Raw genomic sequence first — 16882 nt, 5'->3', positions numbered from 1 at the left:
AGCCCCAAATGACACAGGTGACCAAGATAAAGCCAGCTTACAGAAAAAGGGGCTCTACCTCTTCATTTCCACCTCTTGGGTCCTTTCTTCCTTAGACTTTAGAGCAGCCTGGTTCATGGCCAGCAAGCACTGGACCTCCCTGGTTGTGAGGCTGGTCCCCACTAGACAAGTCCAATCACTAGCCAAGCTTCCTATGGCCAGCTGGCATCTATATGAGCATCTGTTTGTCCTTCAGATCCCAGGGCCTTTGGCCAACCTACACTCAACATTTTGAATGCAGATGGGAGCTTTGCTGGGGAAAGGACAACCTTACATGGAAGCCAGTTTGGTCAGGACAGCAATATCTTTTTAGAATAGTCAATGGCAAACTTCCTCAGCATCAGCACTGCTGACATTTTTAGTTGGAAACTTCTCTGCTGTGAGGGTCTGTCCTATATATTGTGGACTGTTTAGTAAGATTCTCTGGCCTGTACCCTCCATGTGCCATTAGTAGTCCTTCACCCCATAGTTTGCCAAATGCCCCCTGGGATGTACATTTGCATCCGGGCAAGAACACTGTCGAAAGGGAGACAGCCTGTGTGTGAGCAAAGCTGTGTCCATCTGCCCAGCTTCTACAGGCTCACCTCCAGGGCACTGCTCTCATTAGGAAGCCCTCCTGCCCCTTCCCAGCGTCTCAGCACCAGTGGCAGGGCACCAGGAGCCAGCGAAGCTGAGCTCCAAGTTTCTGCTCATGACAGCTTTTGCAGCCATTAGAGATTCCGGGGACTGGAGGTGGTGGTGTAAGGCAGCCCCTGTTTCATCCTTGGGACCAATTCTACTCTGATCCTCATGCCAACCCTTTCTAGCTATATTCAGTGTGTGGTCACTTGCTGGGGATGAGGGAGTGAGGAGGAACAAGACAGGAGCAGGAACCTTGAACAAAACATCCAGTGTCGTCCTCTGCCACCTCCATCCACCACGTAAAATCAGATGTTGAAAGCAGCACTAGTGACAACCTTGAAGAGGATGGAAGGTCAGAAAGAGATCATAGACTGTCTGGGGGCAGCTGGCAGGTGTGCGTAGGAGGGGAGTTGTATGTTTACTGTGGTGGGGAGGTTTTATAAGCTGACTCTGTCTGTGTTCATAAGTGTCACAGTTTAATTTTAAGGTCAAATCATCTCCCCTCGGTCTCTGATGCTTGTGACTCACTGCCTCTCGCCTAAGCACAAGGGTATCAGCAGGAAGTATGAGCTGGGCAGCCCGAGGCTGGTCCCACCTAAATGGACCAGCAGTGTCCTCTCCTGCTTCACAAATGCTCCTTCGGCACTTCCCGCCTTGGGGAACCAGGTGTGTGTGTGGGAGAAGACAGAGGTGTTGTGTGCAACAGAGACTTTGCTCAGCTCAGCTGGCTTAGATTTGTCATAGGCTTCCTGAGTAGGGGACAAGAGAGCTCTAAGGTGATTACAGAATCATCAGGTTGCAAGATGGGCCACAGAGATACTCCACTGTCCCCAGAATACTGGACACGGAGGGCAGATCAGGGTGGCTGTGGGCTCAGCCAACATGGCTTGGCTGGCTTCTGCTGGCCTTCGGCAGCTCACACAAGCTCTTTAAGCCTCAGTTTCCTATCCTGAAAAAGTCCTTTCTGGGACTGGGGAGAAATCACACTGGATTCCACATGAGGAAATGCTTCAGACAGAAAAACCCTGGTGTTAGTTCAGCTTTTAACAAGCTGATATGGGACACTCCACTCCAGCCCGCCTGGCGGATGTGCTATAGAATCATGCACAGGCCTCTACCATGGTCCCCTGCCGCACAGCCTGCTGAATGGAACCAGATTTCTCCAGCTCTGAGGGAACTGATGAGCCGGCCACTCTGTCCCCAGATGCCCACTCTCACCTTCGATCTCCAGGTCTGTTTCTGAATCCTCCCAGGTGGGTTTCTCTTTTACAACAGTGGTGGGAGCTTCGGCCTCACAGTAGAGCATGTCATCGCTGCTCTGGGCCGCTAGTTCAGTCTCAGTCTCATCTGGAAGAAAAACTCAACTCCTTGACTTTGGGAATGACACCTTGGTGCTGGGTAGCACCTGTTACTCACCTCCCTGGGTCCCCACTCCCTTCCTCTGCCTCTGACGTGTTGGCTGCAGCCTGTGTCCCTTCCAGCCTTGTGTGGCAACCCTGCCAGGGTGACTCTGCTCTACAAGCCCTCCCTTCCTGACTCAGTGCTGTCTAAAAGTTGTGTGACAAACATTCCTTTGTATCCCCTGGGGACCAGCTCTTTCCTGCCCCATTCCCTGCCTGGGGCTTGCCTTGGTGGATTTCTTGCTCACATTTTTCCCCTGAGCAGTTTCAGGGACTGCAGGGACTCTATCAGGTAAAAGCATATGATTCCAAGCCCAGACTTCCTCATCCTCAGCAACACATGGTGCTGGGGGAGGTGGGTAGGAACCAAGCAAGTGGATACCTGAGTCAAATGCAAAGTAAAATGGACCAGGAGCAAGGGACAGAATTTGATTCCTAAGAATTTGACTCAGTTTCTCCTCCTTCCAACCTAACATTGTTTTTGTGACCAGGGAGAAGAGGCAGTAAAATCCTCCTTAGGTTGAAATTGATTGACCTTTAACATTAAAAATAAATTTATTAGTACATGTTTGTAATACATAATATTTACATTCATTGTGGGGAGTTGGTACATGTACATAACACATCTCAATTCTTCTTGTCTTTTTTTTGTTTTTTTGAGACAAGAGTCTCGCTGGCCTTGAATTACTATATACCCCAAAGTAGCCTCAAACTCAACAGTGATCTTTATGCCTCAGCCTCCCAGGTACTGGGATTGCAGGGGTGCACCACCATGCCCAGCCTAACACACCTTAATGTTTTTTATATCTCTTTCTTTTCCCTTCCGTTACCCTTCTTCCCTCCATTTCTTGGCCCTCTTCCATTTGCAAGAGATCTATCTCCCTGTTTCCTATTATCTGTCTTTCATTTTGGATTTTATTTATACTTCGGGTTCTCATAAGAAAATTCATACCATATTTAAGCATGTGTGTCTGATTTATTTCAGTTAGCATTATGGTCTCAAGATGCATCAATTTTCCAACAAAGTATTCCAATTTATATTTACTTATGGAAAAGTAGTACTCTGTTGTGTATAAACACTACATTTTCTGTATTCATGCCTTAGTTGGTGGACATATAGGCTGCTTCCAAGATGTAGCTATTAGGAGTTGTGCTGCTACAGACATGGGTATGCATGTATCACTGGAACATGATGTCTTTAAATCTTTGGGGAAGATACCTAGAAGTGGAATAGCTGGTTCAAATAGAATTTCTAGCTTTGTTTTTTGAGGAATTTTCATACTGGTTTCCACAGTAATTATGCTAGTTTACATTCCTAACGACATAGAAGGGTTCCTTTTCCCCACAGCCTCGCCAGCCTTTGTTATTATTTGATTTCTTGATCTTTCTGGAGCAAGATGGAATCTTAGCATTGTTTTGTTTTGCATTTCTCTAATGGGCCAGAAATGTTGAACATTTTCAAATATTTATTCAACATTATCTCTTTTTCTGAGAAGCCTCTATTCAATTCTATTGCCCATTTTTGTTTGGGTCTTTTGTTTTGGGGGAATCTAATTTGTTTAGTTTTTTATGTATTCTAGATATTAGTCCTCCGTCTGAAGAATAGCTGGCAATTTCTTCCCATTGTGTAGGTTTTCTCATAATTCTGTTGTTTGCTTTGCTGAAGCTTTTTAATTTGATATAATCCCATTCATTGATTCTTTTTCTTTTTCTTTTTTGTCTTTTTTGGAGACAGGATCTCATTATGCAGTTCAAGTTGTCCTTGAGCTCACTTTGTAGCCTAGACTGGTCTTGAACTCCCAATGATCCTCCTGCCTCAGCCTTCTAAGTGCTGGAATTACAGGTGTGTGCCACCATACCTGGCCTCCATTTGTTGATTCTTGATGTTATTTCTTGTGCAATTGGAGTTCTGTTCAGAAAATTCTTGGCTATACCTATGTCTTGAAGAGCTTTACCTATTTTATCGTCCAGAAGATTGTTTTTGTTTTAATATTTACATCTTTGATCTATTTTGATTTTAGTTTAGTATGTGGTGAGAGATATGGGTCTAGCTTCAATTTTCTGCATGTGGCCAGCCAATTTTCTTGGCATTATTTCTTATCTTTCCTCTTTATATGTTTTATGGTCCCTTTGTCAAAGATCAGATGCCTGAATTTACTTAAGGTTGTTTCTGCATCCTCCATTCTGTTCCATTCATCCACATGTCTGTTTTTATCACTGTAATAGTTTGTAATGTAACTTGAAATCTGGGAGAGTGATGCTTCCTGCTTTGCTTTTATTTTCTAGGATTGCTTTTGCTATTCTGGTTCCATATGAATTTTAGGATTGTTTCCTCTAGTTGTGTGAGGAATGCTGTTGGTATTTTGGTTGGGTTTACATTAAATCTATATATCAGTTTTGATGCCATTTTGACAATATTGGTTCTGCCTATCCAGGAACAAGGTCTTTCCATTTTCTCTCTCTCTCTCTTTCTTTCTTTCTTTCTTTCTTTCTTTCTTTCTTTCTTTCTTTCTTTCTTTCTTTCTTTCTTTTCTCCCTTCCTTCCTTCTTTCCTTCCATCTTTCTATCCCTCCTTCCTTCTTTCTTTTCTTTTTTGAGGCAGGGTCTCACTATGACTTAGTCCAGGCTGGACTTGAACTCACTATGTAGCCCAGGCTGGCCTCAAATTTGTGATGATCCTCTTGCCTCAGCCTCCAGAGTGCTGAGATTATAGGTGTGTGCCACCATGCCTGGCTTGAAGTTGCTTTAATCAAACGCATATGTGTCTTGTGACCATGATGCTGGTGGGAGGAGCAGAGCTTCTCTTACATGGATCCTCCATATGTAATAGATGTTTTTCCACTTGGCTCTTGATCTGCATCCAGCCATGGGCTCCTGAAAACCATGCCTGAGGTCAGAGCTAACATCAGTAAGACTCAGTGGCTTTGCCTCCAGATGACCCAAAAGAACATGGCCAATTTTCTTTTTGGGTAAGTGAGCATTTGTGGAAGGAGTCCTAGATTCTAGGATGGTGGGGTTCCTAACAAGCCCATACATGCCTATGTCTTAGTCCTTGCCCGTAGACCAGGGCCCCAACGTTTATTTACCAGCCTGTGAGACAAGGTCTATGTGATGTGGGATGCAAGAGTCTGGTGGTTGGGGGACATATAGCAGCTGAGCTGCCACCTGCCACAAGTGCCCTGAAAAAATGATATTCCTGAGTTTCAGCTTCCTCATTGGTCAAACAATTTTAAAATTACATTCATCCCATGGGATGCTAGTAAATATTTAATGACTGGCTCTCCAGGAAAACAAACAAACCAACAAAAATCATATTTTGATTTATAGTGTAGGCCAATGCATATGGTGTAAATATTCCCAAGATGATTGATTTCTAACTACCAAGGTGATGTCAACCAGCTCACAAAATGAAAATGAAAATTGGCTAGAACCAACATGAGCAACTGCAGCACAGTACCCAACTGAACAGTCTGTTTGCCCAGCCAGGAACCCAAGTCAGTGTAACACATCAACCCTGTTCTAGAGGGAACCTGGCAGAGAGAGAAGAGGCTTTGGGCCTGCATGGTTACTGGGCACTCCACTGCACAGCCTGGGAGGGCCCCAGAGGAGAGAGATGGGATGTCTTGTTCACCTTTTGTCTCGTCCTCAAGAGGCTCGTCATTGTCCATGCTGCCGGGGCTCTCTCTTGAGGGCTGCTGCTTTCTTGTCACCTCTCAGCTGCTTCCCTAAGAAGCCTGCTTGTCCATTCACCTCTGTCTCAAGCTGTATGTCCTGGCCTCGAATAGGCAAATCCCAGGAGTGCTTGAAGTCATCCCTTTATCCCAGTGAGCTTTGGGGAGAGAGGGCTTTGGCAGGGATTGGATATGCATGGGCTTGATCCCAACGCTGTCTGGGAGAGGGAGCTACTTCCCCAGCTCACTGGGGAGAGTGGTACAGCTCTATTCCTGAAAGCCCTGTCGAAAGGATGCCCACCTGCCCATGACTTTGTGACTTAGGAGCTACTTGATTTCAGTCTCAACATTCTGTGACCTCATGCAGTTATTATGATCCATGAGAGTGGACTTGGCAACAGTGGGCCTCCCGCCCTCTTGGTGGCTCTGGTGGCCAGTCATTTTTTCTCACGTGACTGCTGGGGCCAAGCTCACGCTTGGCTGCCAGTGTCTGGGTGCTGTGTGGGCACCTCTCAGTGAGGGTGTATTTCTCTTTGAGTCAGGGCCAAAAGCCAAGCTCCTTAATCAGTGACTGTGAAGAGCTGCCACCATGTTCATCTCTCAGGGTTGTTGTGGTTCAGGTACCATGTATTTCAGGGACGGGTGAAGTGAGTTTTCTTCAACCCAGTTTTCTTGTTTTCTTTTGCCCTTGGGAGGGCCTCAACCTCGGAGTCAAAGATCAAAAAACAAAGCAGCACAAACATATGTTCTATCACTACAGTTTGCTGCAGCCAAAGCATTGCTCAATCCAAACGCCTGGGCTGTCTAAATCAAAACCACTCAGCCATCATTCCCATACTTGGCTGTTCTCATATGTGGTGGAGTTGAAGTTCAGGGGAAGTTTGCTGTCAAGAGAATCCGGAGGTGTGTTTGTTCCTTCTCAATAAGCTTTCGGCGCATCAACGGTCAGGTCAGTGACTGAAGGGCTTGGGAATATGAACACCCTTTTTTGTCACTCAGAAGAATGATGAAGATCTAGAAATTTGTGTAGGAAAAACATCATTAACACCAAAGATCAAAAGAAAGATATCCACCTGAGATATTATTCATTCCTTTAGGCACTCATTCTAAAAATACTTATTGTGCACTTACTATGTTATGAGCCACTAAGATAGGCACCATTGTAGAACAAGGATGAGGCATGATGAAGACAGAGACCTTTGAAAGGTATTGCGATACAAGATACTGTAGAGCCCGACCCAGAGGGGAGGGTCCTGGGAAAATATTTTTAATAGTTCCTGTTCATATAAATGATGTGAGTCACCCTAATTCAGCATGACAACACTATTCTGGTGTCTCCATCTCATATGGTTCCAAGGAATTAATATCAAGCAGGCTGACCAGCTGTCAGCAGGATGAGTCCTACAGATCCTCAGTGCATCTGGTTGGCCCCCTACTGGTGCAGGGGATAAGACAGCATCATTAAGAGGGAAAGCAGAGCTGAGTGTGGTGGCACATGCCTGTAATCCCAGCACCTGGTAGGCCGAGGCAGGAGGATCACTGTGAGTGAGTTCAAGGCCAGTATAGGCTACAAAGTGAGTTCAAGGCCAACTCGAACTTTATAGCAAGACTTTGTCTAAAAAAAAGAGGAAAAGGAAGGAACAGGGAGGTATTACATTTTACCAATTTCCTCATTAAGGTCCATTTTATTTTCCAGGATCCCACACTGCATTGTTTGTTTTGACTCTGTTAGTCTCCCCCAATCTGTGGTGTTTCTGTCTTCCTTTCATTGTCTTTCATGGCCTTGGCACGTTTTAAAGACTACCGGTTAGGTTTTGTAGCATATTCCTCAAATTTATTCCTCCCTCCGGGCAATGGCTGCCCCTGGCTCAGGAAGGTTTGCATGCAGGTGATGTACTGCAGGGTTGGTGAGGATAGTCCAAGAGCTAAATCTTGTCCATGACTTGTTTTTATAATTTGTGCTGAACCAGAGTCATGAGCGTTTATGTAAGTGCTATTTGTGGCTCTTTCACACTGCTCTGGCAGAGATGGGCACTTATTATCTGGCATCAAATAGTGAAGGTCCAAGTTCTTCAAAGAAGAGAAAAGAGAAAAAAATCAGAGAAACAGAAACCAGATCTGGAGACAAGATGAGGAAACACAGCCAAAGGGACAAATGGACTACCTGTACATTACATGAGTTGTGACAATGATTAATTTTATGCAAGGGGTTTTTTAGATGGTAATTTTAAATCAAGTCAGATTTCAAATGTGGGAGGGAGTCTTTGAAAGAAAGTCACTTTCCAGAGGATTATATTGCAAAATGGAAAATGCAAAGGAAGTCCTCATTATGTGTCCATTTTCATAAGTTTGGATTTTTAAAAAAAGTATCCAGTTTACTCATGAAACTAAGATCCTCTGAAAGGAGGACTTTTTCTACCCACTCATCATCCATCCACCCATCCATCCACTCAGTGTACTGAGTGCTCTGGAGTTGGGCAGGGTGCTGGGGTAGAGGGTCATCGTCATAAAATATGCAGTCTATGAGCGGCACAGGTGATGAACAGTATCTAACTTACAGTATGCAAGGATGCTACGGAAGTTAAGAGGAGAAACTTCTGGCACTATAGGGCCAGTGAGTGGTGTGCCCATGCATGTCCAAATACGTTGGCCATTGGGGAAGAGCCACTGAGGAAGAGATATCTGGGCAGAGATTTGAAGGTTCATTAGGCAGAAACCAGATGAGGGCAGAGGGTGGGGTAGGTGTGGGTGAGCATCTGAGGCTGAGAGAAAAGCATATATACAGTCTCCATAGTATGCTGAAGGAATCTCAAGTAGTTGATGAGGTGGAAGTGCAGTTCTCGTTGGGGGCAAGTGGTGATGGAAGGAAGGATTAAGAAATGACACGGGGAAGTGGGCGGAGGTACACCGTGAAGGGCTTCCCATGCTTTGCTAAGGAGTCTGGCTTTGCTTGTGCCCCCTGTACTGGGGACTGAACCTGGGCCTTCACAGTAAGCTACATCATTATCCCCCCACACCTTTCCAGATTTTGAGATAAGGTCTCACTAAATGCCAAGGCAGGTCTTGAACTTACAGTCTTACTGCTTCGGTCTCCCACAGTGCTGAGATCATATAAGCATGTACTATCACCTCGGTAAGTCTTGAGTGTTTTGATGACTAGGGGCTTTGCAGAAATGTTTTAAGCATCAGTGCTTTCTAATCAGGTTTGCAGAGTGTAAAGTTTGCTCTGGGGGCCGTGTGGAATGTGCTACAGGGTGAAATGGACTGACTAAAAAGAAGGTCAAACCACAAGAACTCAGAAGAGATCAGATATAAAAATAACAGAGAAGAAAATGTAGTAGGTCTGCGTAGCTGAGCAGATGATTTGCTGTTCATAAAGAAGATCAAGGAACTGGGGCAGTGTCTATTTTGTAGGGTGATGATGGACAGAAGGTGAGGAGCATGTCTTTGGGTGTGTTGGACTTTTGAGTTACCTCAGGGACAGCCACTGGAGAGGTCCATTGGTAAAAGGATTTATGGATCTGTGGCCCAGGAAAAGGACCTGGGTTTAAAAATGAAAGTATGAGAGTTTTCAGTGTATGGACAGTACTTTAAATCATTTCAGTGGTGAGGAGACCAAAGAGCACCCTCAGTGGAAGGAGAGTGGCCAAAGGAACAAAGCGAAGGACATCAGAACAGAATTGCACAGAGATGGTAGACGGGAGAAGAGGCTGTCACAGAAACCAAGGGAAGGCTGCACGTCAGTGGAGTGAGTGTGAAAGAGGGGCAAGGAGCCCAGGCACAGGTGCAGACAACTCTCTCCAGTTGGCTGTGAAAGACAGAGGAGCAGCCAGAGGGGCTATGGGGCCAAGAAAGGGTTTTGGAATATAGGAGAGACTGGTGGGTTCCAGTATTGGTGGGAAGGAGTAATGCAGAGAAAAAGGGGCAAGTGGAAGAATCACATCCAGGAGGGAGGAGAGATGGAATTCTGAGTGCGGTGGGAGGATCAGCCACTGTCTGGGAGGCAAAGAAGCAGAGCGAGACATGGATGCTGGTCTACAGAGTGCGGAGTTTCTACTTGGTGGTTCCGTTTCTTCTCTAAAGTGGACGAAAACAAGAAGGGAGGGAGTAGGGCAGCAAGTCAAAGACAGAACAAGAGCAAGGCCAGGGTGAACAATGAAGAGTACTTGATAAAACTCTGACGAATATTAGAAAAAGTGTGTGGATGAATGCAACAACTCAGACTATTTTGGCACAATCTGGAACCATCTGAGACTATGAAGAAAACACTAGGCTCAGAGGAGCCAAGTTTCTAGAAGTGGGCATGAGGTGGCTCATAAATTGCAGATGTATAGTTCTAGACATGTACTGGTTTAGAATGGAAGCCACTTACTATAAGCCACTTGTAGCTATTCAGTACTTGAAATATGGTTAGTCCAAATTGAGGTGTGATGTTCATGCAAAAAACACACGGGATTTCAAAGACCAAGTATAAAAAAGAATTAAAATATATCATTTTAAGATATTGATTACATTGTTTTGTTTTGTTTTGTTTTTTGAGATAGGGTCTTGCTATATAGTTCAGGCTGGCCTTGAACTCACTATGTAGCCCAGGCTGGCCCGGAACTCAAGGTCATCCTCCTTCCTCTGCCTCCTGAGTGCTAGTATTACAGGTGTGTGCCACTACACCTGGCTTGATCACTTTACAAAGCTATTTTTTGGGTCTGTAGGGTTAAATAAAACATTATTAAAATTAATTTTACTTGCTTTATTTACTTATGAATATTTTTACTTTTTATATAGTATTTTTACTTTTTTACATTATACATATATATAATATGTTTTTTGGAGGGTGGCTAGGCAGGTGTTTGATCACTGAGCCACCCCCAGACCCTAATATAAAATTTGAAATTGCATGTGCAGTCCACATTATCTTTCTTTTGGACAGCGCTGGTCCAGGCTTGGTCAGCAGCCTCTGCAATCCTGAAGGAGTCATTATGTCGCTCCCCGTGAACTGCACAGACACAGCCCAGTTCACAAAGGCAGTCAGCTGGTTATCCTGCGTATAACTACAGTCATAAAATTGGAGCCCTTAAGGGCCTTCAGTTTCGTGTACAGGAAATGCCCCTTAAAAAAAACCATTTTAAACCCTCCAAAGTATTACAGACTGTCCGCTTTGCCCCTTTAGATAGGCTCTGCTTCTCGAAACCATGCTCCTGATGAATGCCCACCACTGCAGTCATTGTTATCAAGGTTGGGATAAATTGAGGAGCTCATCCCTCTCTTAGATTATTTCTAACATGATGAGACTGGAAATAATGCAGATGGTATTTGTAATTTTCCTTTTACTGGGGAAACCTGGGGCTACACCTCCTAAGGCCAACTACCCTCTGATTGGGCAGTGACTGGCTTGCTTTTGCAGCCTGGTGGACAGGAGCCTTATTCAAGCCAGGGTTTATGGAAGAAGGCCCTTTATTCATAGTGGCCAAAGCTGCTTTTTGCCCAAGTTCAAAAAAATATAATTGTAAACAAGTGAGAGCTTCCCTAGGCCAGGCATGGTTAGGAAAGTGAGGCTCTAAGAGGTTAGGTAACTTGAAAGGTTCCAGGGATAGCAAGTGGCAGAGCTGGGATCTGAACTCACGGTGGCCTAATTTCATAGCTTGTGATTCTCCTATGCCCCTACACTTTCCAACACAGCTGATTATGGGCCAGGAAACACAGGGCAGCCTCACTTGGCGGATCTCAGGAGAAGCCTTTGAAGAATCATGGCATCAGCTGGCTTGCCACCCTGCGCCACACCTGTGCTCTGTGCAGCCAGCCCAGCTGAGGCTGGCTCCTTCAGCAGAGGCATCTGAGCTCTACAACAGAATGACTTGGTGTCTGAGAGCTTCATCCCAGATCAGTGAAAGCCGATCTGCAAAGATCATCTAGAAATCTGTATTCTAAATGCATTTTCCAAGTAAATAAAGAAACTATTACCTCACAAAATGGTATACATAGACTCCAGATAGTAGTTCGGTATAATAGCTGATTTGCAACTTGAACTTCTGGGTACAAAACGCAAGGAGGGTACAAGCAGGGTTTAGGTAAACCCCGTGGAAGAAGTGGGCCTGACCCTGGGCTCCTTAGGTAAAGCTGACTTTTGTGGGCTGGTTTCTAAGTGGCTTCCCAGCCTTCAGATTTCAGGGCCTCTGGTTCATCCCAGGCAAAGGGATGGGGGCTACTGCTGGAGGCAGACACTGCCACCTCTGGAAGTAAAAGGCCACACACAGTACTGACTCTCTCCTTCCTCTTTTTAGACCTTCCGTGTTAAGATGTACCTAGCAGGTCCACGATCCGGTGACTCCCCAGAAGGCTTCCCTGAACAACTGAGGCTCCAGCCACAGACTGGAAATCACACCGGAAGTGGGTGAATTTCATAGTCCGTCCTTCTTCACAGCGTGGGTGGGGCAGAAGATTGAGGGTGGGAACTGGAAAGGTGATGCTCAAAGAGGTCTTTGAGTAGCCCAGAATCGAGGGAAGAACTGACCGCCATTCAGTGATTACACTTGGTTCAGTCATGGATCCTCACAGCGGGCATGGCACAGCGTTAGGCACTAGACAGACACCACAAGGCAAACAAACCACCAGTCAGACGTGCTCCCAGGCCTTACGGAGTGAGTCCCTTCCTTTCTCCCTCCGTCCTTCATCCACCTTACCCACGAGACACCCTCTTTTGTCCATATTAGGGGGACAAGCAGTGAAGAAGACAAAAATTTGCGCCCAAGCATGGAAGACCTCACTTTATGACCTAGAATCTGAGCTGGGGAGACAGTAAGGGCGGGTAGAGGAAATAGGGGAATAGCTGGCTTCCTCTCCTCTCTGGGCCAAGAGCCGAGCATGGCAATCAGTTTAAGAGGAACCTTAGAGAAAGTCCAGCCCTTTATATTACAGAGGAGGAAATTGAAGGACATATGGTGGCCCGAAGGTAGACACCCAGTTAGCAGAAAAAGTGAGAATAAAATTGTGCCTCAGAATGGTACTATGCGCCTCTTGTGAGGTACTCAATTTTTTTTTAAATTTTTTTTTTATTTTAGAAATAAAAGGAGGAAAATACTAACAGACCGACAACATTTTACAAAATAGCATAGGATCAGTACAGACATTACAGAGTTACAAACAGAGTGGTAGGGAATTAACAATGCTTATTGTATTACATATTGATATCTTCAATGTAGTTTCTCATGAAAACACATATAGACATACAAAGCTAATCAACCAATGCCTCACTGACAGTTTCTTTCAGCAAGGAAATACAGGACAGTAGAACACCCGTGTTAACTATCCTGCATATACATATATACAAACTTAAACCTTCACACTTCACAAATTGAGGAGCACCGGTTGGCCGTTGGTATGCGAGCCCGCTCCGCCCTCCCCCTGCGGGGCTCCCGGGCCTGCGATACCAATAAAGTTGTTGTTGAAGCGAGTGGCCGGAGGCCGCGGCGCACTTGAGCCTGCCGGGGCGGGACCTGGGCCGCGGGGGCGTGGTTTGGGCGTATCGGGGGCGGGGCCACGCTGCGGAGACTCGGCGGCTGCGGCGAGGGCCGGCGATGATTGCATCGTGCCTGTGTTACCTGCTGCTTCCGGCCGCGCGCCTCTTCCGCGCCATCTCAGGTACCGGTCCCGCGTCCTGACTGGCAGGAGCCCTGCCCGGCCTGCTTCAGCGGGGCCCCGCGGGGCCCGGGGCGGCTGCGGAGCGCGGGCCTCTCCGCCACGGTCTCTGACAGCGCCAAGGTGTGCGAGGCGGTCCTTGTCCCGCCCCACGGGGCCGTGCGGCCCCGCGAGGCCCGGCCGGCCACCCTCGTGGGCGAGCCCCCTCCGCCGGTGGCCTGGTGACGTCGGCCACAGTTAACGTGGCCCGGGGCCTGGCAGCCGCCCGTTCCCACCCCGCCGTGGGGTAGGTCGCCCGAGTCGCCGCCCCCGGCGTCGCGAGGCTGGCGCCCTGGCCCAGGCGAGTCCCCCGGTTTCCTGCGGGCAGAGGTGGCGGCCCGGGGGTCGTGGCTGAAGTGCGAGCGCGCCCGGCTCCCCGCCGCTGCACGGCCGCCTGCCAGCTGCCGCCGAGCCTTTGCCGGCGTGGCTGGGAGAGACGGGGCAGTGGGCGCCCCGCCGCGGTTACTTTAGAGAGAGGAGGCGGGGTTACTCCTTCACTTTCTCAAAATCCGCCTGCACTCCCTGTTCCTGGTCGTTGAAATTCCAGACGCTTTTATCCGACCATCAGTTCCTCTCTGAGATCCCGCAGACTTCTAGACTTTTCTCCTACAGTTTAGGGGGCAGGATCCAGAAATAAGGCGAACAACTGCGTTCTATGCTTTTTCTTTCTGGAACTTTACATATTGTGTGTGTGATAATAGGTGTTTCATAGTTTTTTGCTATTTATCTTCCACTAGACTGCAAGCTTGAGGCGGGTAGGGCCGTGAACGTTTGTTAGTTGCATCTAGTGCTAACACTGCCTGGTGTGTGGTAGATACCAAGTGTGCCCATACTTAGCAATGAGAAACCCTACAGAAATCCTTGTTTTTCGGAGAACTCAGCACATTCCTTTATGTTGCTGTGGTACCTGGAGCTCTTCCAGTGTACGGTGACAGCCTTAGTGACACATACATACTAGTCCAGAGGTTTCCAGAACAGTAGAGTTCTAGGGATATCAAAGGAGGCCCCCTTCTAACCCATACTTATATTAACTTTGGGAATTTGGTTTTTAAATTTTTTTTTTTTTTGAGGCAGGATCTTGTTATATAGTCCAGGCTGGCCTTGAATTCACTATATAGTCCAGGCTTTCCTCAAACTCACAGCGATCCTCCTACCTCAGCCTCCTGCGTGCTGGGATTACAGGTGTGTGCCACCATGCCCGGCAAGATAAGATTAAAAAATAAAAACATTCTGTTTCTGAGGAGCAAACCAGCACCATCTACAAAATCAGTTACATTTGAAAAGTTGGTGACCTCGTGCATTTAAGCCGAAGAACCTCTGCCATCTAGTACACATACATAGGGGAGGTGTCTGGATAATTAGCAAGTCTCTGAGGCTAAACACCAGCAACCCAGCCCCTGGGTTTAGAGCACAGTTTTTGGGTCTCAGCACTGTTGACATTTTGGGTCACACCATTTGTGGGTTTGCCCTGTGCATTTTAGGATGTTCTGCAGTAGCTTTGTCATGTAACTACTAAATGCCAGTAGCACTGTCACAGTGGTGACTCCCACAAAAATTTCTAGACATTACTAAATGTACCATAAAAATCTCTAGACATTATTAAATGTGCCTGTCCCTCAGCTGAAAGCTACTGGTTTAGAGGGGCATACGTTCACATAAGCTATACGCAAACCGTTTGAACTATCTTTCAATATTTGAGCCATATTAATCTCTCATGAATGTGGGTTATCATCTGTATGTCATTTGTCCTATGCTATAAATAAGTCATTTAGTGTGGGGGGTTATTTGCCCTCACTGAAATGCTGTGTTTGGGGTTTTGAAGTTCTAATTTTAGCTATTTTCCCACTTGCTTTCTTGCTTGTTGGCTGTCATTTGTAGCTGCTGTAGCAGAGAGATGACAGCTGTCTCTTAGCTGTCAGTTGTTGGCATCTTCTATTTTACAACTGCTGATATGCTGGGGAATGGAAAACAGATAATACAACTTGTGAAAATTTTGAGTAGAGTTAAGTGTCTTTGAGAAGAGGCTCAAGAACCTTTGCTAAGAAGTAAGTTGTGTAGATTTTTGAGACTATCTACTTTAGGCTTTTTCTTTTGGATTGCACTCACAGACTAGGGAGTTTTTAATAGAGCTAGAAAATTCTTGGAGATTATCTACTCCAAACTTCTTTTATCCCCATTTTATAGTCCGAGAGTAAGTGAAGTTTATCTGCTTGGTGGCGCACGCCTGTAATCCCAGCACTTAGAGGATCACTTTGAACTCAGGGCCAGCCTGAACTACATCATGAGTTCAAGGCCAGTCTGAGCTACAGAGCAAGACTGTCTCAAAAAAAACAAGAGTAAGTTTATCTGATTAGGAGCATTGTCCAAGTTCAGGTAGTCTAGACCGTAATTTACAGTTGTATTTCATGGTCAAGGGTTAATTTCGATGCATATGGTTTTTAGAACCAGAGGTAGATACGATTCTTGCTCATGTGAGGCTTACATTTAGCTGGAAGAAGAGTGTGGGTAGTGTGATGTTGTCTTTTTATAACCTGGTATTTTTGCTTTCCTCTTAGATGCTTTTTTCACATGTCGAAAAAATGCCCTTCTGGCGAAGAGCTCGTCCCCCCAGGTAGAGGGCGACTTTGCCATGGCCCCTCGGGGCCCTGACCAGGAGGAGTGTGAGGGCCTGCTGCAGCAGTGGCGAGAAGAAGGGTTGAGCCAGGTGCTGTCAGCTGTGAGTGAGGATCCTCTTGCAGATAAGGCACTAGCCCAGAGCCGTCTGTCGTTCCTGATGGATAATCCTGGAGAACAGGATGCTACTTCAGAGGACAAGTGGTCCAGCAGGCAGCTGAGTGACCTTCGGACAGCAGAGACCCTGGAGGAGCCTTTGCCTCAGGTGCTAGGAGAGGCGCCACTGTCAGAGGTTGAGGCCCCTTTATGGGCAACTGTGCCTGTGCAGACAGGTTCCCAGTATGAAGACTGTGCTGTCTTCCCAGTGGGTGCCCTGGCCACAGAGCAGTGGGAAGAGGACCCTGCAGTGATGGCCTGGAGCATAGCAACAGAGCCGATGCCCCAGCAAGAGACTCCCATTTGGCCCTTTGAAAGCTTGGGGCAATTGCAGCCTCCCCCAATGGAAATACCATACCATGGTGAGTCTGACCACTAGCTGAGTGGGCCAGGGTAGCCATCTGTCTGGGAGGAAATTGTGTGGTGGAGAGCTTGGCCACCTGTTTGTTTTCCTGTAGACCTTGTAGTATCAGGGTCAGGTCTAGTGAGGTCTTACAGATCACCCTGTCCAGCCCCATGGACTTACAGATAAAACAACCACCGTGCAGAGAAGTAGTGGGGTATATCTGAAGTCACAGCTAGGTAGCAGAAGAATAGACTCAACCCTAATTTTGATTCTCCACACTGTTATATCTACAGAGGTGATTCAAGGGCTTTCTGGGAATAGCATGGAAAGGTTTCGGGGTCTCTCTAGTTTCTGGATGATAACTT

At 46.6% G+C, this 16882-nt stretch overlaps 2 protein-coding genes across 10 annotated transcripts in view; one reads left to right on the top strand and one right to left on the bottom strand.

The window, feature by feature from the left end:
- Positions 1 to 6057, bottom strand: part of Lrrc74a (leucine rich repeat containing 74A) — a 29217-nt gene extending 23160 nt beyond the window's left edge. For all 4 annotated transcript variants that reach the window (XM_013517176.1, XM_013517175.1, XM_005390160.2 and 1 more), the window contains exons 1-2: positions 5692 to 6057; positions 1879 to 2007 (exon numbers count right to left, since the gene is read on the bottom strand). In XM_013517176.1, the coding sequence (XP_013372630.1) occupies positions 1879 to 2007; positions 5692 to 5728 (166 nt within the window). In that variant the 5' untranslated portion in view covers positions 5729 to 6057. The remainder of the gene's footprint in view (positions 1 to 1878; positions 2008 to 5691) is intronic.
- A 98-nt stretch (positions 6058 to 6155) lies between these two features.
- Angel1 (angel homolog 1 (Drosophila)) overlaps positions 6156 to 16882 on the top strand; it is a 28808-nt gene continuing 18081 nt past the window's right edge. For 2 of the 6 annotated variants that reach the window (XM_005390164.1, XM_005390162.2), the window contains exons 1-3: positions 6156 to 6680; positions 12010 to 12115; positions 15958 to 16533. In XM_005390164.1, coding sequence (XP_005390221.1) covers positions 12025 to 12115; positions 15958 to 16533 — 667 coding nt within the window. In that variant the 5' untranslated portion in view covers positions 6156 to 6680; positions 12010 to 12024. The other 4 variants (XM_005390163.2, XM_005390165.2, XM_005390166.2 and 1 more) reach the window with 4 other exon arrangements.

This window comes from Chinchilla lanigera, unplaced genomic scaffold (genome assembly GCF_000276665.1).
Source record: "Chinchilla lanigera isolate Chin_1 unplaced genomic scaffold, ChiLan1.0 scaffold00037, whole genome shotgun sequence".
NCBI classification, from domain to species: Eukaryota; Metazoa; Chordata; class Mammalia; order Rodentia; family Chinchillidae; genus Chinchilla; species Chinchilla lanigera.
This window is presented reverse-complemented; position numbering and strand designations above follow the sequence as displayed.